This window comes from Schistocerca serialis, chromosome 8 (genome assembly GCF_023864345.2).
Source record: "Schistocerca serialis cubense isolate TAMUIC-IGC-003099 chromosome 8, iqSchSeri2.2, whole genome shotgun sequence".
NCBI lineage: Eukaryota > Metazoa > Arthropoda > Insecta > Orthoptera > Acrididae > Schistocerca > Schistocerca serialis.
The window spans coordinates 297,531,122-297,554,440 of NC_064645.1; the positions used below are offsets into that span (position 1 = coordinate 297,531,122).

Genomic DNA, 23,319 nt, shown 5'->3' on the forward strand with positions numbered 1-23,319 from the left:
AGTCTGAAATTTATTCGAGTTTAACCGTGTTCCTTTCGGTTTGGCTACGAGTGCAGCAGTCTTGTCCCGACTTTTGAATAATGTTCTAGGGCACCTCAAGTTAAAGCCTGTCTACAATTATCTTGATGAGCTAGTAATCTTCAGTAGCTCATTTGCGGACCACCTGGAGCATCTGGTTTAGTTTTTGATAGGTTGTGTTCTGCTGGCTTAACTGTGAAACCCTCCAAGGTTACCTTATGTCACCTGCGTATATCCTTTTTAGGTCATCTGGTATCGGCTGATGGAGTGTGCATTGACCAGGAGCGTACCAAGGCTATTGGGGAATTTCCTCCTCCTCTCGATAAGCAGGGAATCGCTCGTTTCATTGGGATGAACAATTTCTTTAGAAAATTTATTCCCAATTTTGCTCATGTTGCAGCACCCTTGAATGAACTGCTCAAGAAGAACAGCATGTTCGTTTGGGGTTACAAGAAGCAGGAAGCCTTTAATGCTATCAAAATGCGATTGCTAATCCACCGGTCCTGGCTTTACCCGATTTTAATCAGATCTTTAACATTCAAACGGATGCCTCCCATGATGGTATTGTGGCAGTTTTATTACAGGAAAAACGGGAAGAAAGGCAGCTGGTCGCCTATGCGTCTCTGCACCTTAATGACACCGAGCGCAACTACCCTGTGTATGAATGCGAGGCACTGGCTGTTTTGTTTACCCTGGAGAAATTCACATTTTATCTTGAACATCGTGAATTCATTTTGGAAATGGACAACCAAGCCGTCAGCTGGGTGTTGGCTCGCCCCCGCAAGATGAGTCGTATCACATGCTGGGCGATACGCATTTCTGCAATCCATTTCCAGGTGCAGCATATTAGGGGCAGTGAGAATGAAGTGGCGGACGATCTCAGTCGTATGTTTGCAGGAGAATCCAGGGAAGGCGAGGGCTACATGAAGCCGGATCTTGGGGTCAATTTCCTTCTCTCTGAGACACCAGGTCTCTTCTGCGACTTAGCCAACAAACAGGCTTAGGACCCTAGATGGGGACCAATTTGGCAGCAGTTGGCAGATGGCAAGGTTGTTCCTGCTTATTGCCTTCATAGTGGCCTCTTGTGTAAAGGGGGAGACAACGATGGTGAAGTGAAGGTCTGTATTCCACAGGAACTAGTTAGCATGGTCCTCAGATTTTTCAAGATTCTGCAGCCAGGGGACATTTGGGGTTCTACAAGACCTTGAACCGAGTTTTTGAACACATATTTTGGCCCAATCTATATCGTGATGCCAGGCGATTTGTGGGTAACTGTATCCAGTGTAAGCGCGCTAAGCCTGATGTGGGGCCGCGCAAAGAACTACTACAGTCAGTTAGGGAGAAGTATCCCCTCGACCGCATTTTTATCGATTACATTGGACCATTACCCCGCACCAAGAGGGGAGATAGGTACATACTTGTAGCTGTTGAAGCCTTTTCCCACTTTGCTTGGCTCCTAGCCACCAAAGGAATAAGGTCAAAACTACGTTGCAGCAGCTGTCCAGCGCCATTTCCTGGTATGGTCCTCCGGAGAGTTTGGTCTGTGATAATGCTCCTGCATTTTTATCTAAGAGCTTCAAGGGTTTCTGTTTTACTAATGGTATTAAGCATATAATGACGAGTCCCTATTACCCCAAGGCATCTTCGCAGAGCACATCAACTGCAATCTTAAGGCCACTATCTGTGTTCACCATTTCTGCACACCTACTCCATGGGACACTACTTTGACGTGGCTAAATCAGGCCTTTAATTCTGCCAGGCATGAGTCTATAGGCACTGCACCCAGTCGATTGATGTTTGCCTACATTCACAACTCACCTCTCACTAATTTCTAGGAGGTTAATGACCTTCTCCCGCTGCAGGTCACCCCGGCTAGCTTGCGCAAGAATTGGCAATGCGCCAAGTGTAACATCAATCTTGCCCACCAACATGAAGCAGCTCGGTACAATAAGGGAAGGCGCCCCTTTCAGGGCAGGATTGGGGATGTGGTGTTTGTGAAGGATGTCGCCAATCACTTGGATTTCGATTTAAAGGGAAAGTTGGGCCATGTTTCCAGGGGCCTTGCCAGATCATGAAGATTATGAGCCCCGTCAATTTTGAGGTCAAGGACCTCGTATCTGGTCATAAATCTCAGGTCCACCTCAGTCAGCTTAAGCTCGGGGACCGGGGAACCACATAGTCTACTCCATCGTTGTCTTGGCTCCTCCCGTGTTCATCTTTGTGGGGTGGAGATGGAGCTGGTGCGTTGCTGGTTACTGGGGCCAGTTTCCATCGATTGCCCTTTCATCATTGAGTCGATTTCTATGCTTATTTATTTTCTTCACTTCTTTGGCAGCACAGGATTTTAAATGGAGTGCACGCACTCTGCTGGTGGCTGGTGTGTGGATATCCACGGTGTGAGGTGGAGTGACGTGGGACTGTGTTTGTATGGAGCATGATGAGAGGCTGAGTTCACATGACGAAGGAGCATGGCCAGCCGCTATTGCGAGTTTAACCATTACAATACAAATCTTCTGTCCATGGTGATGGGGATTTCCTCGAGGTTGGAAGGACAAGTTCCGTCTAGTTGATTACAAGTTACACGGGCCGAATGCATTGGAGTTCTCGAGTTGCTTCGGTGGGTGGTGTTTATATTAATTAAAGATTCCAGTAAACTAAAAACCATTTGGAATTGTTCCAGCCAGCCGGAGTGGCCGTGCGGTTCTAGGCGCTACAGTCTGAAACCGAGCGACCGCTACAGTCGCAGGTTCAAATCCTGCCTCGGGGATGAATGTGTGTGATGTCCTTAGGTTAGTTAGGTTTAATTAGTTCCAAGTTCTAGGCAACTGATGACCTCAGAAGTTAAGTCGGATAGTGCTCAGAGCCATTTTTGAATTGTTTGAGTAACTTATCACTGATTTTGGTGCCATCACTAGATACATTGATGGTAGTTAAGGAAGTGTAACAACGCCCACCAAACAGACACAATGCATGGCTAAACACGTAGCAAGAAGTGTAACTAAGTAGTGCGTAAGTCTGTAGTAGGGGTATTTTATTTGTGAGTCATTTTGATTTAACTATGGGTCCATGGACATGGTTTAAATTAATGTAAGTGGTTGAAAGAAAATGATATGTGGATGATATCGGAAAGGTTTTTGGTGTTCTGTAAGACAAGCTTTGTTGTAATTATGGTTACTGTGAATGTATTATGCACAATGTGTTTGTAATAAAGAAGTGTGCGGCAACTACAACTGATTTCAATTGTGATTGCGGTGTGTTCTTCATGACAACACCCCAAAGACTATGAGAATGAACTTTCCATGCTTGATTTTTAACTTTACCTTGACGTGTCATTACCGAGACATTTATATTAATAAAAGTCAATGTAACGAACCATTAATGGTCCATTTATGAACTAATGTTGCAAAAATGTCTAGCATTTTTGTATGCACAATACTTTGAAGGACTGTTTTGTTTCAGATATCTGAAGTCCTTCGTGTATCCTATCCAAACCTGTCATCAACTCGCATATTTTATCACTTCTTCTTCCCTACTAGACTAATGTCGTGAACAAACCTGCACTGTGGCATATCTCTTAAACAGAGATGTGACAGCTATAATTTGAATATAATCTGACATGTTTGACAAATGTAAAGAAGAAACAGAAAAATTAAATAAAAAATAAGAGTAAATGGATACATTACATGCAGAATGGCTCCTCCTGCCTAAAGGTATATCCCCAGTTGTCCGAGGCTGATGCCACACTCCAGTAGCTGTATCCAGGTACATTATACTGTTTGAATATAGTTCCTCTTGTGAATGGTAAGGACCATACACATCTCCTCGCCCACCAAATATATACATTCTATCATCTATTGCATTTGCCGAATGGAAATCTCTGTATGATGGAGGGTCACCCTGTTGAAAGATACAGCAAATCAAACAATGTTTTGAAAAACACAGTTAACAGTCAAGTGCATAGGGGTGAAAAGTATTTACTACAGTGGAGTAGTGAAAGAATAGCAAAGATATGAAGTAAGACAGGAACGGCTATGCAGAAATACCCAAAGAAATTTTCAGTTCATGCTGTTCTATGAAAAATGTGCCTACGAAATTGTTCAGGGTAACTACCTCCACTGTCAACACTTAGATGAAAATAATGAAATGATTTGCATTTAATTGCTTACATGACAATGAATGAATGAATGAATGAATGAATGAACAACTACCAGAAGTTTACTAACTTCCATGACCCATCAACAGTGTTAATGGAGGACTATAAATTCAAGATCAAGTTTCATCATAATGTGTATGTATGGAAAAATATTTGCATAAAAGGATAAACTACAAAATTCTGAAAGGGAGCAAGGGTCTGCTATAAACAGCCTTACTAAATTTGTGAAAAAGTGTCTAAACAGTAAAGCTATGGTACAAATCATGACACTGGCTTTAATAACAGAATAGAAGGAAAATGAATTCATTATCATAAGAAGGGAAATACAGTATCTCTATCCTGCAAAAAAAAAAAAAAAAAAAATTGTTCAAATGATTCAGATCACTGCACACTTCAACAGGTGACCATAAATTTTGATTCTGAAGATGTTACAAATGAGTTCTATGCCTGAAAGATAAATTTATAACATTTCGGTAATAATATGGCTGTCAGAAATATAAAGAAAAACTATAAGCCTCAAGTTCTTGAACAATTTCTTCTTTCATAGGAAGCAACAGGGAAATTACGAAGAAAGAAGGTTCAAACCTCTGTCTTGCAAATAGAAACAAGAAGACTGACTGGCGAATAAAAATGAAAAACTACAGCTGTTCACAAGAGGTTGAAGAGTGGATACCATATGTTATCCTTATTGCACTACACTTTCCTTATCCTTATTAAACAAGACCGTTCTCTGCAGGAATTACCTGGCTGACGGCCTCTGCCAGCCATCAGGCATATACACCCACAAGCCACAGTGACCCAATTCCTGAAGTCTGAAATGATTTCCAGTCCCAGACACACACACACACACACACACACACACACACACACACACACACACACACTCAATGATTCAGGACCCCTATTGTGGCCCAATACTGCACTCCCATAGGAATAACCTCTGCCTTCATGGAGCAAAACCATCAGCCTATTATCCATAACCTACCATCCTATGTGAAACACTAACCTTATCCTCTACTGACTCCCCGAGCTCCTATCCCTTTAACACCCTGTGCCATGTTCATCACCTCTTTCAACATCAACATCCCTAATGCCCACAGCCTTGCCATCACTCAGCATTACTTTTTGCAATGCCCAACTGATTCCAGACTAATAACCTACTTTCTGGCCACTATGACCAACAATGTAACAATATTCTTGACAACAATTACTTCAGCTTTGAAGTTATCATACACAAACAAATTCATTGTATAGCCTTGGGCACCTGCACGACATTATCCTATGCCAATATATTCATAGGCCATCTAGATCAATTCTTCCTGGATACCAGGACTCCCAAATCCCTCACCCAATTCAGGTTTGTTGAAGGTATCTTCTTAACCTGTGCCGAAGATGAGGATACCGTATTCTCATTCATCCAGAACCTCAACATCTCCCCCATTTGCTTCACCCAGTTCATCTCAGCCCAATAAGTGACCTTCCTTGGTGTCAACCTCCGCCTTGCGGATCAGTACCTTTATTCACAGTAAACCTACGAACCACCAACAAGACCATTTTTATAGCTGCCACCCATTCCAAATCAAGAAGTTATTTCCATTTAGCCTAGGCAATCTTGGTCACTGCTTCTGCCATTATGAACAGTCTCCCATCCCAAGTACACTGAAGGTCTTGCTGAGGTTATCACAGACTGAAATTATCCCCCCCACCTTGTCCTGAAACAGATCCCCCACATTTTGTCCACCCATGTTCCCAAACCCTTGCCCCATGGCTCACATCCCTGTAAGAGACCTACTTGCAATACTTGCCCTATACATCCTTCCACTATTACCTACTCCAGTCCTGTCACAGGTATTTCCTACCCCCTCAAGATAGGGTCATCTGTGAAAGCAGCTATGTTCTTACCAACTTACCTACAATCATTGTGCAATGTTCTGCATGGCCATGACAACTAATAAGCCATCTGTCTATGTAAATGGGCACTGAAAAACTGTGACCAAGAGACAGCTGGACTACCCAGTTACCACGCATGCTATGCAACACATTTGACTTCAACGGCAGTTTCACATCCCATGTCATCTGGATTCTTTTCACCTCTGCCAGATTTTCTGAATTTCCCCCAAGGGAACTCTCCCTGTAACATATTCTTCCCTCCTGTAAACCCCCTGGCTGCAACCTTCCCTAGTCTCTGTCGCCCACATGCCTGCTCCTTCTATGCTTCCAGCTTTACACACACACACACACACACACACACACACACACACACACACACAAAATAATGTATCTACACCCCTACCCCTCAAAGTAAAGCTCTCCTCATGCACATTTCAGCCGACTATTCTGTCCTCACCAAGACTTTGCACACTCTCATATGACAGGTGGCATTACATCACCTTCCCCACCCCTAATCTGCTTTCCTGCTCCTTCCGAGACCTCTTCTTTACACCCACTACCCAAAACAGATCATTACTCCCTCCAGTTGGCCCAGCCATGTGTGTGTGAAGTTCGCTTTTATGAATGTGTGTGTTTCTTCATCTGATAAAGGACTGTCTGGTAGCTTATTACCAATAGTCTACTTTAAATGTGCCTGTCTCTTTCTCAGTGCTTCCTCTACGTAGTGAGTAGCAACCTACCCTAATTAATATCACTATGTTAGTTAAAGAACCTGCTGCTTGATTCATATGAAGGATGGAGAGACAAGTTATGAATATCAAATCTTCCCACTGACTAGGCAGCATAAGAGATCTGAATAATGGCAACTATTGCAGAACAGGTACACCACAAGCGTCAGATTCACTAAGTATTAATGTACCAGTAATAATTACGATTGGGGAGGGGGGTGGGGCGGAGTTTGGCTAACTATTGCATGTATTTTTTTGTTTCATATATGATCTAAAATTCTCGAGAATCCCAATATCCACAGTGAAGGAGAAAGTGAAGCACAAAAAAGGAAAAAATTAAGATTTGCACTAGTAATGAAAGTAGTTAATCTTCAAAATTTAATCCAGGGCATTGTCTTGGTTTTCTGTGACAGCAGTCATGCTAAAATGCTGGAAGATTAAGACAGCTGTTAGCATAGGAATCCTAAAAACTGACCACAGACAGAAACAGTGTCCAATGATCAGGAAAGCATGACAGAGAAAGTATACACAATTTCCACAAAACTGGAGACAGAAGGGGAACACACAGTCCAGACAGAAACCGATTTATCTTAAGGCTCCACAGGGAAGGAACACGCTAAATGTAGACATCGCCAAGATAAAAATGTCAAAGAAATCTTAGAACAAAAATTCAAATTTTGGAAATGAAAATGTTCCAACACAAGAGAAATTTTAATGAACTTTGGCATAGATGGTTTACTGGATCACACACAGATTGTCACAGATGAATGAAACTTTCTTCAGCAACTGCCTATGGACATAAAAGTACTCAAGTGATATTGAGGAAGAAGTTTCTGAAGTTGTATGTGTGGAACAAAGCATTAAATAAACACATGGTATTATATGAAAACAGTATATAACTCCTTGAAACTAGAAGGGAAACAGCTAAACTTATCAGGAATACAACGAAAAATAATGATAAAAATCAATAAAAACAGACAGATCATGTCTTCAAAATGAATAATACAACAAATTTCTACAAAACTTACAAAAGAAGCTTGAGTAAATGTCCTCCAACAACCATTTGCTTCAAAAATAAAAATGGGAAAACACCACACAATAACCAAGAAAATTAATATTTCACCAATGTATTTTAAAAATTCACAACAATTTGAATATCCTAAATCTAGATTTAACTTCACAACAACAACACACTCAGTACCTAAACTTCCATCCCCTAATTGATCAGGAAATGAACAAAATCATCATACCCCTCAAAACAATAAAGAAACTGGGTGACAATTTCATGACTGCAGAACTCTAGAAATAGAGAAGCTAACTGAAATTGTCCAAAACATCTGGTTAATAGAAGAAATTCCTGAAGATTGACAGACAGCCCTAATCCATCTGCTGCACAAAGCAAGTGATAAAAGTGTGAACTACTACCAGTTTCCTACAAAATCTGATGCAATAGTATTATTAACTAGGGCAGAACAACTCTACTGTCAAATCAGTGAAAGTAAAGGTGGTTTTAGAAAAACAGATCATGTTCAGAGCAGATACTCAACTTAAAGTGAATAATAATGTATCTGAAAAGGAGATCTAAAACTTCTGTAAGCACTTTTGTTAGCTTCAGTACAGCCTATGACTCAGATAATAAGGAGTCATTGTTTGAAATTGTCAACAACCAGGGCTTAGATAGTAAAATCACAGCTCTAATTAAACCAACACTAATAACCACCTATTCTAAAGTGAAATTTAGAGGAGAAATTTCTAGAAGTTTTAAGATTAATGGAGTCAGCCAGGAAGATGATACCTTCCTGCTGCTCTTTAACTGTGTGCTGGAAAAAGTCATAAGGGAATGGAGAATGCCCTTAGAAGAAACAAAATCAATGAGGGTGTTAGATTAGGTTAGAAAAGAGAAACTACAGACTGTAACATTTGCACATGACCTAGCTCTTATTTCAGACTCAATGGAAACAGCCACTAGACAGAATTTGATAATGAAAAAGCTGAAAAAGCAGGTTTACAAATCTCATTTGAGAAAACCAAATTATGACAAGATAATCATAACAAATATGAAAGAACTGAGATAGCTACATAATAAGAAATCGATATCCGTCAACACTAAACTTAGACACCACTCAATAGTAATTTGGTCAAAAACATTTTATGTCGCAGAACGTTTAACTCTGTACAAAAAGGTGATAATGGAAGCACCAGATCACAGAAATAAAAATCTGAGAAAAACTATGGGATCAGTTAAAGAGCAAACACAATAACAAAAACACCATAATAGTGAACTTTGAATATACACTGAAAAAATTACAGATATGATTAGGAAAAGAACAGCTTTCATGGCCAAAGGATGAATCCCAACAGACTGACAAAAAAGATTTTTCACTTATTTCAATAATTATAAATAAATAACAGAAGCTGCAAAGAAGTTGAAAGAACATGGAGGAACTCAAAATTTCTCCATGAGATATTAAGGAAAGACTGCCACTCAGAGATAGTAAGAGTCCAAAGCTTTCCATGAAAAACCCAAGATGATAACTGTATCCAACTAGACAAGAAAGAAAAAAAAAAAAACACGGAAATTATGAGGGATATGGGTGATGAAAGAAAGAAACAGATGAAATAAATGTAGTCCCAGTGACTCATATTAAAAGAAGAAGGGAGAAGAAAGGAAGTACCAGACAGACAAGTAAGGAAAAACAGCTACAGGAAATGCTTACAAGAAGACAGGGCAGCTTGGTGTAAATTGTGCTATTTCTGTCACTAAGATGCATGAAGGGAGGTTGTATAGGTGACAATGACCTGGAGACACCAAATGGTTTCAGGTAGATTGTTTAACTATATTACAGATTTCAAAACCAGTTTTAAAACTTCCAAATATTTCAGTGACAGATTTGGACTCTGGCCTTAATTTATTGGTAATGGACTTTACATTAAAACTGAGGAAAGCAGGAAATCAAACACATGGGTCAAGTGCCGATTGAAAGTACAAGTGGTTGAGAGTTTAAAAGGGAGCATTAGGCAAAAACTGAGTGAAATAAGGTACAGAAAAACAACGGAAGACAAATGGGTAGCTATGAGTGACTAAATACTGAAGGCAACAGAGGCTCAGATAGACAAAATAACAAGGCTCACTAGAAATTCTAGCATGATACACAATTTACTGAATTTAATCCTTGAGCAGGCATGCCTGTTTATAAAGTGGGCCAACCTCAAATAATTTTTATTTATTTATTCATTTATTTTTTCACCATTCCATTTTTATTTCACAATTGTAAGCCCATACCTATTCCTTCATTATTGCTTCAAGTAACACAGTGATAACTGTGTTGTCATACATCCAAGTAAGCAGCAGTGATATGAAACAAAACAGCAAGCTAGGTGAGAAAACATTTACAATCCGTGCAAGGAAATGACACAGATTATGAGCTAGCAGTGCAATCCCACAATGAGGCAGTTACCTACAATGTAATTAGTAACTGAAATCACAGCTGGCTGGGATCTGATGCAGCTATGCTGTTTAATGCTTTGAGTGGGTCATTAATGTGGGGTATAACATGTCTGTGGCATCTGAGCATATAATAAAAGTTTATTTCATTACTGTTTAATTGAATTGTGCTTTAGCTCACATTATGAAGTTTATTTTATCATTGCCTGATTAAACTATGGTCACTCTGTGATTTTGATACATGTTTACCTCAGATACATAAAGACAGATATTCATTACATGTGTATGAAGTATGCCACGCAGCTGCTCGTGTATGAAAAATGGCAAGCCTGCTCAAGGGTTCAGAGACAAAAAGAGAAAGTATAAAAATACAACAAATGATGCAGGCAGAAGGGAATACAGATACCTAAAAATTAAGTATGACAAAATGTGCAAAGGAGCAATCTAGGAAAATATCTAAAGTTGCACAAGCAAGCCTGACTATGGGAAAGATAGCACCTATATAAAAATACAACAAACCTTTGTAGAAAAGAGAAGAACTTGTATGAAAAGTAAGAGCTCAATGGCAAATCAGTCTTAAGCACATTGCAATGTAGGAATTGCTTGAAGAAGGGAAGGTTGAAAGGTGGAAGGAATTCATAAAAGGGCTTATTGCAGAAAGGGAGAGGAAGTAGATGAAAATGATAAGGGGGACACAATACTGTGTGAAGAATTTGACAGCACAGTGAAAGACATACAATGAAAGAAGGCCCCTGGAGTAGATGATATTCCCTTAGAATCACTGAGATCCTTGGAAGAACCAGCCATGCTGAAACTATTTCACCCAATATGCAGGAACTATCAGCCAGGTGATACAGATGAATGTTGTCACATTCCAGTTCCAAAGAATACTGGTGCTGACAGATGTGACTATTACGAAATCATAATTTTAATAAGGCATGGTTGCAAAATACTGACAATTACTTACAGAAGAATGGAGAAACTGGTAAAATTCACTCTCAGGGGAGTGCAATTAGGGTTCCACAAAAATATGGGAACACACAAGGAAATAATGACCCTTTGACTTCTCAAAGAAGATAGGATGGAGAGCGACAAACCTACATTTATAATATTTATAGATTTAGATACTGTTTTCAAGGAATGAACTCTTTGAAATTCTGAAGGTAGCAGAGATAAAATAAAGGAAGCAAAAGGTTATCTCCAACTTGTAGAGAAACAATACTGTAGTTATAAAGGTAGCAGAACATGAAAGGTTAGCAGTAGTTCAGAAAGGAGTGAGCCAGTGTTGCAGCCTACCTCCAACGTTATTCAGTCTGTACACTGAGAAAGCTGCAAAGAAAACCAGGAAGATGTTTGGAAAGGAAATTAAAAGTTCTGGGAGCATAAATAAAAAGTTTGGGATTTGATTATGACACTGTAAATCTATCAGTGTCTGCAAAGGTCTTCGAAGAGCAGTTGAGTGAAACTGACAGTGTCTCGAAAGGAGGGTACAAGATGAATGTTAACAAAAATAATATAAGGGTAATGGTATGTAGTCAAAATACATCAGGTGATGATAAGGGAATTAGATTAGGAAATGAGGCACTAAATACAGTAAATATGTTTTGCTATTTGGGCAGCAGAATAATTTATGGTAGCCAAAGCAGAGAGGATATGAAATGCAGACTGGCTATCACTAGAAAAGAACTTAAAAAGGGGGAAATCTGTTAATACTGAATACAAACTGAAGCATCATCAGAAAGTCTTTTCCGAAAGTATTTGTCTTAAGTGTATGTCCTTAAAAGGGAGTGAAATGTGGACAATGGGCAGTGTAAATGAGAAGAGAAGCTTTTGAAATGAATCTTCCTTGCAGGTTTTAACAGCGTGCTGGACCAAGACTCTAACTCGCAAGCTTTGCCTTTCACAGAGCTGAGGCACCACAGTGCAAATCATGGCCTGTCCTCATTTTCTACCTTCCAAACTTCACAGAAGTTCTGGAAAACTTGCAGCACTAGCTTTCCTGGAAGAACAGATATTGTGGAGACACAGGTTAGCCATAGCCTAGAGGATGCTTCCACTATGAAATTCTTTTCAACGCACACTGCATTGCAGAATCAAAAATTTTGTTCTAGAAAGACCCCAAGGATATTGCAGATTAATGGCTTAGCCACAGCCTGAGGAATGTTTCCAGAATTCACTGCACCCTCCACTACAGAGTGACAAATTTCATTCTGGAAACACCCCCCAGGCTGTGGCTAACCCATGTCTCTCCAATACCTTTTTTTCCAGGACTGCTAGTCCTGTAAGTTTTGCAGAACTTCTGTTAAATCTGGAAGGTAGGAAATGTACTGGCAGAAGTAAAGCTGTGGGGAGGGGTAATGAATCATGACCGGGTAGCTCAGCTGATACAGCTCCTGCCCGTGATAGACACAGTTCTGAATTAGAGTATTGATCTGACACACAGTTTTAACCTGCCATTAAGTTTCGTATCAGTGCTCACACTGTTGCAGAGTCAAATTTCATTCTAGCTTTTGTAAGGTCATGCTACAAAACAATGCTGCAGATGAAATGGATATATCAAACGTGTGTGCCCAGCAGATTGAAACTGGTAAGTGCTGAGAAAAGAAATAGTGATTCATAGAGTGTGTGCTAATTCATACTAAGATACCTAAGGGAAGCTCACTCACTGCTGGAAAGAGCAGTAGATGTCACGATTAGAATATGTAAAAAATATTATGCTGAGTGTATTACAAGTGCACAGATGGAAAGACGAACATGGTAGGAAGATAGAATTAAACAAATCAAAGGACATATGATGAAACAAATTAAGACCATTACTATCTATATGCATAGAAGTATGAAAGTACCTGAGTTATTATGTATCTCCACACCATTGTGCGCAGGTCTAAAGCATAGACATCTTGTGAAAATCTGTCCATCTGTTCCTCAAAGCCTCCAAAGACAAACATTTGATTATTAATTACACAAGCTGAATGGCCATCTCTTGCAGCAGGAATCATCCCACTCACTTTGGGACTGCTCCAAGTTAAATTATCTGAAAATAGCAGTGAATGAACTGATAACTTTCTAAGGGATGTGATCATGCAATTGATAATTTAGAATAAAACAGATTTTTGGAGCAGAACACTGAGAACACTGTTACTAAAATGCCTACACTATCTTTTTTATTAACACACACATTTTTTTCTTTTTTTACAAATCCTTCACAAGAAGTAAGGAGAAAAGAGAGCCAAATTAATATAACTTTCACCAGACAAGGCAGTAGAGATTAAAACCTTATTTTCAATTATTAAAATAAACTATTCTTCTATGATAAATATCGATGTGACCTTGAAAATTTAAACCAACAATTGAAGAGGATCTTTAGCTCAGAAGTTAAATGCAAGCCTATAAATCCAAAAGTTTGAGGTTGATCTAGTCAGTCCTAGAATTTTTTTTCTGTCAGTACTTCTTTCACATCTAAAATCAATTTGTTAATGTGATGCCAGGTTATACAACAGTTCAGAGTACACTTTAAACTGCAGGTCCTTTATAAAAAAAACTAGCTGGGTAAATGATTTCAAAGTAATGCAATAATATACCACCTCCACCTGGACCAAGCCTAGTAAAGTACTGAGGTATTCAAACCAACTTTTGGCTTAAAGACAGCTTTCCCTAATTAGGAAATTAACGACAGCAGGTATTCACTAGAACTGAGGAAAAGTTGTTAGCCTATCAATTTCGCTATATTAAACTTACTTAGCTAGCTAGACCAACACAAACAATCTCCAGTAAAATGAAAAACTTTTACTTTTTTTACCACTTGATGACTAGTTTTGGGCCGAGACCCATTTTCAAATCATTGTACAGATTACCTGTATGCACTGTAACTGATCACTGCACATTTCTGTCATGGTTTTCACATCTTCGGAAATACCATTTTTGACTATGTTTAGATTAATTGAAAATTTGCTGCTGACCTACAGCTATTCTAGCATGCTGGATATTTAATAGTGACAGTTAATTTTAATGAAGTGCATAATAGGTGCTTCACTTGTTAATATACCCCTTGATTCATTGCATATCCCAGACCATTTTTGTCCTAATCAGTGGTTCACAACCCTTCTGAGACTATTACCCTGACTGCAATGAGATATTAGTTACTAACGTACACCCCACCTCAGATCAACGTTAGTGCCTGACTAAACTTCGGAATGAAAAATCTTCTTTGAACACTTTTATTTATAAAATGACAGAAGATGTATATTTAGTTTTTGTAGGTGCTTTATTAAACCATGAATTAATGAGTCAGTGAGACAAGTGGTATTGCTTACTTCTAACAATTTTTGTTATAGAATAATGAAGCAGTTCTCCAGACCCTTCTCGCAAAAGAATGCTAACCACCCACATTGAAGACATTAAGGGCAGACACTTGTTACAAAACATACATTTCTGCACCACTCCTCTCTCTAGCAAAACCTGCTTCAACCATGCCCCGTATCCCCATTTAGAATCATCCAAGTTAAAATGTGTGCACTGTACCTAACTTGTAAATAATAATAATAACAACAACAACAGGTAAGTTTCAAAAGCTGTGACCTACACCACATTGTGTCATGTATTAATGTTAGCATTTTTTACAAATATTATAGTAGATAACTTACATAATCAGTGTTTCAGTCCTATGAAATAATGATAATAGTAATGACCTTTTACAAATAATTAGTAGCATTACTGAAACCCTTTTGTTTTTCCCCTCCCCAGCTCCCCCCTCCACCCCCACCAAAAGAACAAAAATCATCTTACCCTTCTGGGGGTAATTATCCCCAGGTTGGGAACCACTGGTCTAGATCCATTAAATTCAGCAGTTGTCACCCTTGTTGTCCTCTATCTGTTCAATGATTCCATTTTAATTGTATCAAATAACTTTAATATTTTACTCATTTTAATCAAGAAAGGTATAGCTAATACTGTTCATAACATTTAGCCATTTGGATGGATGAAACTAAATGACATGTTACAACTGTGCACTAGGCTCGACTCAAACTTGTACCCTTGCTTTCCACAGATAAATATGATGTGTGAGCTACTGAGGAATGCTTCATTACTCACATAATAGTTTTAAGTATCTTCTGCCTACTTTCCCCAAGTAATTGGGTAGGTGTAGCAATTTCTGAATATTACACAGCATTAAGTGTGGAAAGTACTCAAGAGTACTGTATTTTACAGGGAGAGAAAAAAAAGATTCAGAAGTTTTTATCAAAACTACAGGGTCAACTGCTTTAGCACTTCAGTTATAATGACATTTTTTTTAATATTATTATTGGTGTTATAAATCGACTAATGAACGCATACACAAACCTATCTGCAGTAGCAATCTTCACCTGAGCAGTAGCCTGCATTTAGTTCCCTTTGATTAGACAATACTAGGGACAGTTATGCACTGTTTAAAGAAACACACTATTTCACCAAAATAAATTTACGGAATGGAAAAATCTGACTGTTAGGTTGAATAACAACAGACTGCAGAGTTCATCAATATAATGGTCAGAATCCACCAACTTTAATTGACTACATTTTTCACACTGTAAAACAAAGTAAGATTTACTGTCATCATAAAATAAGAGCTGTACTTACATAACGTCGATGAAGAAACAATACCGCGCAACTGACAAATTACCAATTTTTCATTTTTCAGTCAGATGATGTCGTTGACCGTACGCGCGTCTGCTCTTAACGCCATAATGCTGAATTTTTAATTATTTACCAGGAAAAAATTATCTAAAACAATACTGCGTATGTGACACAGCAAATAAACAGATGGCAATACCGCGGAACAGTAGGGAATTAAATACCGCGTATCTACAATCTATGGATACTGTAAACAATACCGCGTAAATACAAAAGTCACATTGTTACTGCCTTATTAGGTATTTAACAGTGCTCAAAAGTAGTTCCATGCTTGTAGCTTCATTCGTGATAATGGACAGCAAATATAGATGACTATCTTCTTACTGAAGAAGAAATTGTTTCTCAGCTAAAATCAGCTTATGAAAGTGGTGAATCATTCCTGAGAGTGACTGACATTGGTAAGAAAATTGTTTTATTATTCACCTTTGAATAATAGTAGCACCACAAGTGTCTTATTGTGATATAAATCAGAACGCTCCCACTTCACTCGTTCTGTGCTTTATTCATTTCTGCCAAAGATTTCTAGACTGTCCACTTTCTTGTAGGATCTTCCATAAATGCAGAACAAACAACAGGCGAGAGAAGTCATAACGCTGAAGTTACATTTACCGAGGAAAAATTAATTTCATCGCAGGAAAATTTCCTTGGGATTATTGTCAATAGTATTACTCATGCTGTCGTTCTCATAAATACATGAATTTGACCTTCATCTTTGTCTGCTTAAATTAATTTATAAATATTTTTCCATCTAGAAACTTCAGTAGCTGTATCCAACAATGCTCAAAATGAAACCACAGTCACAGTTTCCACTAAAGATGATAGTACTTCACATTAACTGCTATGCGATGGTGCTCATTCTTTGCCAAACACTCTGGATAAATTATCGGAAGATCATGGGAGCAATAATGATGCTTCCAGAGAAGGCCAAGAATTTTATGGCGACGTAAACAGTGACTGGAAAAGGAAGTCTAAACCACATACTGAAGATTGGAAGAAAAAAGTCAATAAAATTCTAAGAATGCATGGACAGGTGTACACTGGATACAACAGAAGTCGAATTGGTAAAATCACTCATGATACTCCAAGAGAGGCACGAAAATTAGGTCCAACATGTACTTCGAAGATGTGCCAGAAATCCACTGAAAGGAAGTGTTATCAGTTTTCTGCTGATGATAGGCAGGCAGTATTTAACCCATTTTGGGAAACAAGGTCATAAGATCAGAGGAAGGTTTACATTATTAACCTTGTGGACATAATTCCAACCAAACATCCAGGGAAGAACACTGGCAAATCCAGTAGAAAATGGACGCTCATTTATCATTTGAAAAATGAGCTGGGGAAACAAAGTATGCAAAAAGATGTTTCTCAATACTCTTGAGATTGAAGAATGGAGTGTCCGATATTGGCTGGGTAATTTCACACATGGGATGAGTCCTGATACAGAATCGTGTCATGACCTCAAATCAAACAGATGAAGAAGAAAGATGAGAGAACTTTCATGAAAGAATTCCTGAACTCTCTTCCGAAACTTCCATCGCATTACTGCAGGAAATCCTCCTCGAAGTTCTACCTTGAGCCTATTCTACAATCCAAACAACAGTTGTATGGACTCTATGTGGAAAAATGTCATGCAGAGAAGGTTTCACCATTAAGTCGGGCAACCTTTAACTTGATTTTAGAAGATGGTAATATTAGCTTATTTTCCTCCAAGAAAGACCAGTGCAACTTGCGTTGTAGTTACAGGCTTGGTAACTTGAGTGAAGACGTGTGGAAGCAACACACAGAGCAGAAAGAGCAGGCAAGAATGCAAAAAGATGCTGACAAGAAAGAAGCCCAGCAGAAGCTCTGCTCAGTGTACAACATAGACTTACAGGCCATGAAAGTAGCTCCATTTTTAAGTGCAAGTGCAGTTTATTATAAAATAAAGTCGGCTGTTCATAACTTTACAATGTATAATTTAGAAAGTCGTGATGCAGTATGTTACTGGTTTGATGAAACACAAGGTGATTTAGTAGCATCATGTTTTGCCTCATGCATCGTGGACACCCTATCCAGAACGATTAAGGAAAATCCCGTTCTAGTCATTCTGTATTCTGACGGCCGCACATATCTGAACAGAAATGTGATATTATCAAATGCTCTTTTAAGATTAGCAATTGATACTGGAGTATTGATTACACAAAAGTTTTTGAAGAAAGGTCATACTCACATGGAACATGACTCAGTTCACAGTTCCATTGAGTGCAAGCTTAAAGGACATGAAGTTACACTTCTTAGCCAATACGCTATGAATCTAAAGAAGCAAGAAAAAAAGCCAGAGCCATACAAAGTCCATAACCTAGATTATTCCTTTTTCATCAACTACACAGAGAAAAGTTTGTGGCTGTACGACTAAATTACGCCTGGAAGAGCTGTTAAAAAGGGCCTACAGTTACCAATCTGAGGGTGCTACAGTACCATCCAAATGGTATTATTTACTACAAGTGCTCTTTTGACAAGGTGTGGCAAGAATTACCGAGGCACCCGAGGAAAATTCTTGGAGATACAATGAAAGACTGAAAATCAAGAAATCCAAATGGGATCATTTACAACAACTTAAATCTGTTCTTCCTAAAGATTGTCATAGTTATTATGACAACATTCCTTATGAATTAAAATTATTGTGGAGGAAAGTATGTGATGAGTATCAGTGCAGCATAATTCTCTGTTGCTGCTTTGAGTGATGTTTAGGATTTTTCTTGAAGAAATGTGCAGACATTATTGGAACTACGTGAACAGTATATTTATTTAAAATGTTTCTATGAAATCATACAAAAAAAAAAAACCGATTAATGCCCCAAAACGTGTTCTTACTAATTTTCTCAGCACCAAATACCAACGTAAATGTATCAAGTCATGCCGGGAGACTGACAAACAAATACCACGTAAGTAACAGATCACGGCATAAATACAGAGACGATTCCGTGTATGTACTGTAGTTAAGCTTTGTAAAAGTGTGTTTTTCTTTGTTTCACATTTTCATTTGATCAAATATTTCCTTGTAGTGCTACGATGCAAATTTAGTACCACTGTGAAATGTATTAGGCATTTTAGACAGTTTTTTGTCCCTCATATAAAATTCTTATTTTGCTACTTATGCGGTATTGTTTCTTCACCGACGATAAGCAAACTGACAACCACCAACAAGTCATAAAATTCTTTGAGTGACATGACAAATTCAACAAAATACACTAATATTTGCAAAAACTGCAACAGCAAGAAAAATGCAAAGGCTTAAATTAACTTTATACCACACAATTTTTTACCATAAATTATGAGTATCATTCTGAAACTAATGCCTGCTATTCTTTTTACATTTACTTTGAGTGTCAGAACCAGATTATGTTGAAGTACTAAGTTTTGGATCTTCTTGGTGATGTCTTGTTGGTTCCATTTTCTTCTGACATACATCAGCAACAGAGGAGTGTTCCAAAACTGTGTCTGACACTGAGATGCATATGAAACAGAAGCATCATGAATTTCTCACTGTTGGACAAATGGTTCACACAGAAACAACCAAAATCTATCACACTTGACAAGGATGTACTGGGATGATACAGTATATGTCAGCATTGTTAGCTGCAACAGGCAGAAGACGAGTTTTGTTGGTGCTGCTATGAAATCATACAAAAAAAAAAAAACCGATTAATGCCCCAAAACGTGTTCTTACTAATTTTCTCAGCACCAAATACCAACGTAAATGTATCAAGTCATGCCGGGAGACTGACAAACAAATACCACGTAAGTAACAGATCACGGCATAAATACAGAGACGATTCCGTGTATGTACTGTAGTTAAGCTTTGTAAAAGTGTGTTTTTCTTTGTTTCACATTTTCATTTGATCAAATATTTCCTTGTAGTGCTACGATGCAAATTTAGTACCACTGTGAAATGTATTAGGCATTTTAGACAGTTTTTTGTCCCTCATATAAAATTCTTATTTTGCTACTTATGCGGTATTGTTTCTTCACCGACGATAAGCAAACTGACAACCACCAACAAGTCATAAAATTCTTTGAGTGACATGACAAATTCAACAAAATACACTAATATTTGCAAAAACTGCAACAGCAAGAAAAATGCAAAGGCTTAAATTAACTTTATACCACACAATTTTTTACCATAAATTATGAGTATCATTCTGAAACTAATGCCTGCTATTCTTTTTACATTTACTTTGAGTGTCAGAACCAGATTATGTTGAAGTACTAAGTTTTGGATCTTCTTGGTGATGTCTTGTTGGTTCCATTTTCTTCTGACATACATCAGCAACAGAGGAGTGTTCCAAAACTGTGTCTGACACTGAGATGCATATGAAACAGAAGCATCATGAATTTCTCACTGTTGGACAAATGGTTCACACAGAAACAACCAAAATCTATCACACTTGACAAGGATGTACTGGGATGATACAGTATATGTCAGCATTGTTAGCTGCAACAGGCAGAAGACGAGTTTTGTTGGTGCTGCACATTTTAGTGATTTTGATCAAGACAAACTCACAATGCAATGTTCTTGTTTGGCACACTAATGTAGCTAAGTGAAAAACCTGTGCAATATGCACATTTATTTATATACAAAAGCTGACTTTGAAATTTTCCCTTGTGTGAGACCATGTGTACGAGATCGGTTGCCAATTTAAAGTTCTAGGTTCACATATTTTTACTGTTCACATTGTTTCCGAATAATCTTTCATTGATTGTATCAATACCCATTTGTTTTGTGATATACTGTGAAATTTCCAACTTAAACGAAATTGTGCTTTTTTAAAATTTTGGGAACAGTAGGCCTATCCTCATTCAAAACAATTGTTCTCCAATTTCACTGTACAATTCCATGAGAAACAGGTTATTTTGAGAATTTTTGGACACTTCCGAAACTGTGTTTTCACAAATTACCGGTACAAGTGTTTTGGATACAAAAGTTATTTTGTAGCAAATCAGCGTTTGTGGTTTACAGTTCAGTCAAAGAATACATTACCCCTGAATTTCATTGTACATCAATACAAATAAAAGTACATTTCTGAGAATTTCCTGAAGCTACCATTGTCCTTTGTTTAATCTACATGCAATTTGTAGCCAATCGGCATTTGTGATCTAGCTACTGTAGCAGATTTTCTAACAAACATATTATGTTACATCTAGTTTTCCCTTAAAAAAGGAGTAACCCAATATATATTATCTGCATTTACCATAAATTAACCCTGTTTTTCAGTTTGCTAACAACTATAATTAATCTCAAAACGTTTTAGGAAACTACCAATTTTTACCACACGTTTTTGTGTTGCCTTTATAGGTATCTCGTTTTGTGTATTTATTTCATTTCTTACAGGGAATTAGCAACTTCTTAGCTCAACAGATTGAATGATAATCAATGAGCTTAATTTAAGGTTCTTTGTTCACTGCTTTGTAATATACTGCACTAGCCAACATAGAGCCCCACTGTGAATGCTGTTCTCGAACATGGATTGAATTGGTTGGCATTCGTACGCAGCTTGAAATTGCCCTGACTACTGTCAAACAATTGGCGGCTGCTGCAAATTGGTGTGTTGGAAGGGCTCCTGAGAATTGTGTACCTGTGATACCTGTACCAGAGGTACCTCAAGTATAATCCTCTCCTGTAGATTCTGTCTCCTCTGCAGAAAGTACAAGATCTGTCATTACCCCTCTACTTGATTGACTGCAAGTGGCATGTCAATGGTATAGCTAGGCACTGTGTACAGGGTGGACCAGGACCAGAGAGGACTAAGGCTGTTGTACCAATCCCCCTAACCAACAAGTTTGAGGTGCTGTCTTTCACTGAAAATGGAACGGAGACAGTGGGTCTCACTTCACCTGTTTTAGGAAAAACTGTTTGGTCTGGTGTCAGACGGTGGCAAAAGCAAAAGAATAGGGGTCTATTAATTGTTGGCAGTTCATACATATGGTGGATGATTGTAGCCCTTAGGGAAATGGCAGTAAGGGGCACGAGAGGACATCAGGTGCACTCAGTGTGTATGCCTCAGGGCCTCATTCAACATGTTGAAGGGGCTATTCCAGCAGCCACTCAAGAAACAGAGTGCAACCAACTGCAGACAATGGTATATGTTGGAACAAATGATGCCTGTCATCTGGGCTTTGAGATCATTCTTGGGTTATTCCTGGGACTGGCAGAGAAGGTTGAGAAGACCAGCCTTGCACATGGAGTTTAAACAAAGCTCACAGTTTGCAGCATTGTCCCCAGAACTGGTTGTGGTCCTTTGGTTCTGAGTTGAGTGGATTGACTGAATCAGATACTTTGAAGGTTCTGTGACAAGCTAGGCTGTGACTTCCTGTATTTGTGCCACAGGGTTGAGAACTGTAGGGTTGCCCTAAATAGGCAGGTCAGGTGTGAACTACACATCAAAGGCTGCTACTCAGGTAGCTGACTGTGTGTGGGATGCACACAAGGGTTTTTTTAGATTAGGCTACCCTCAATCCAATCCAGGAAATGACAGCTGTAAGAAACCCAGAAGTATCAGTGTAAGATCGAAAAAAATGCCTCGAACGGTTGAGAGTATTAAAATCCTAACGGTAAACTGCCAAAGCATACACAACCAAATGTCAGAGTTTTAAATGCTTGTGAAAAGCAGTGAAACTCACATAATACTAGGTAAAGAAAGCTGGTTGAAATTTGAAATTTGTAGTAAAGAGATTTTTGGGTAAAATTTATGTGTGTATCACAAGGATAGGCAAGTGGGAAATGGAGATGACAGTAGATAATGAACTCAAATCCACTGAGATAGGAACTGAAGCTGCATGTGTGACTGGGCAAGACTCAGTATCATTGGTGGGCATAAAATGATAATTGGATTCCTCTATCGCCCACCATACTCATCGCCTGATGTAACCAAAAACTTCGGAGAAAACATCAATGCACTTGTACCTATCTATCCCAGTCATATTGTAATCATTGACGAAGACTTTAACCATCCAAAAGTGAACCGGGAAAATTAAGAGTTTTGTTAGTGGAGGGTGTGACACGACGACATCTACATCTACTTAGTTACTCTGCAATTCACACTTAAGCATCGGCCAGAGGGTTCATCGAACCATTTTCATACTACTTCTCTACCATTCCTCTCTCAAATGGCGCATGGGGAAAAGGAACACCTAAATCTTTCCGTTCGAGCTCTGATTTCTCTTATTTTATTATGATGATCATTTCTCCTTATGTAGGTGGGTGTCAACAAAATACTTTCGCAATCGGAAGAGAAAGTTGGCAATTGAAATTTCGTAAACAGATCTCACTGCAAAGAAAAGTGCCTTTGTTTCAGGGACTGCCACCCCAATTCGCGTATCATATCAGTGACACTCTCACACCTATTGCGTGATAACAGAAAACAAGATGCCCTTCT

The 23,319-nt window shown here is 38.5% G+C and overlaps 1 protein-coding gene across 2 annotated transcripts in view; it reads right to left on the reverse strand.

Annotated features, from left to right (window-relative positions):
- The window catches only part of LOC126416152 (kelch domain-containing protein 3), a 110,699-nt gene that overhangs the window by 57,155 nt on the left and 30,225 nt on the right, over positions 1–23,319 (reverse strand). For both annotated transcript variants that reach the window (XM_050083701.1, XM_050083702.1), the window contains exons 4-5: positions 13,081–13,268; positions 3,702–3,915 (exon numbers count right to left, since the gene is read on the reverse strand). In XM_050083701.1, the coding sequence (XP_049939658.1) occupies positions 3,702–3,915; positions 13,081–13,268 (402 nt within the window). The remainder of the gene's footprint in view (positions 1–3,701; positions 3,916–13,080; positions 13,269–23,319) is intronic.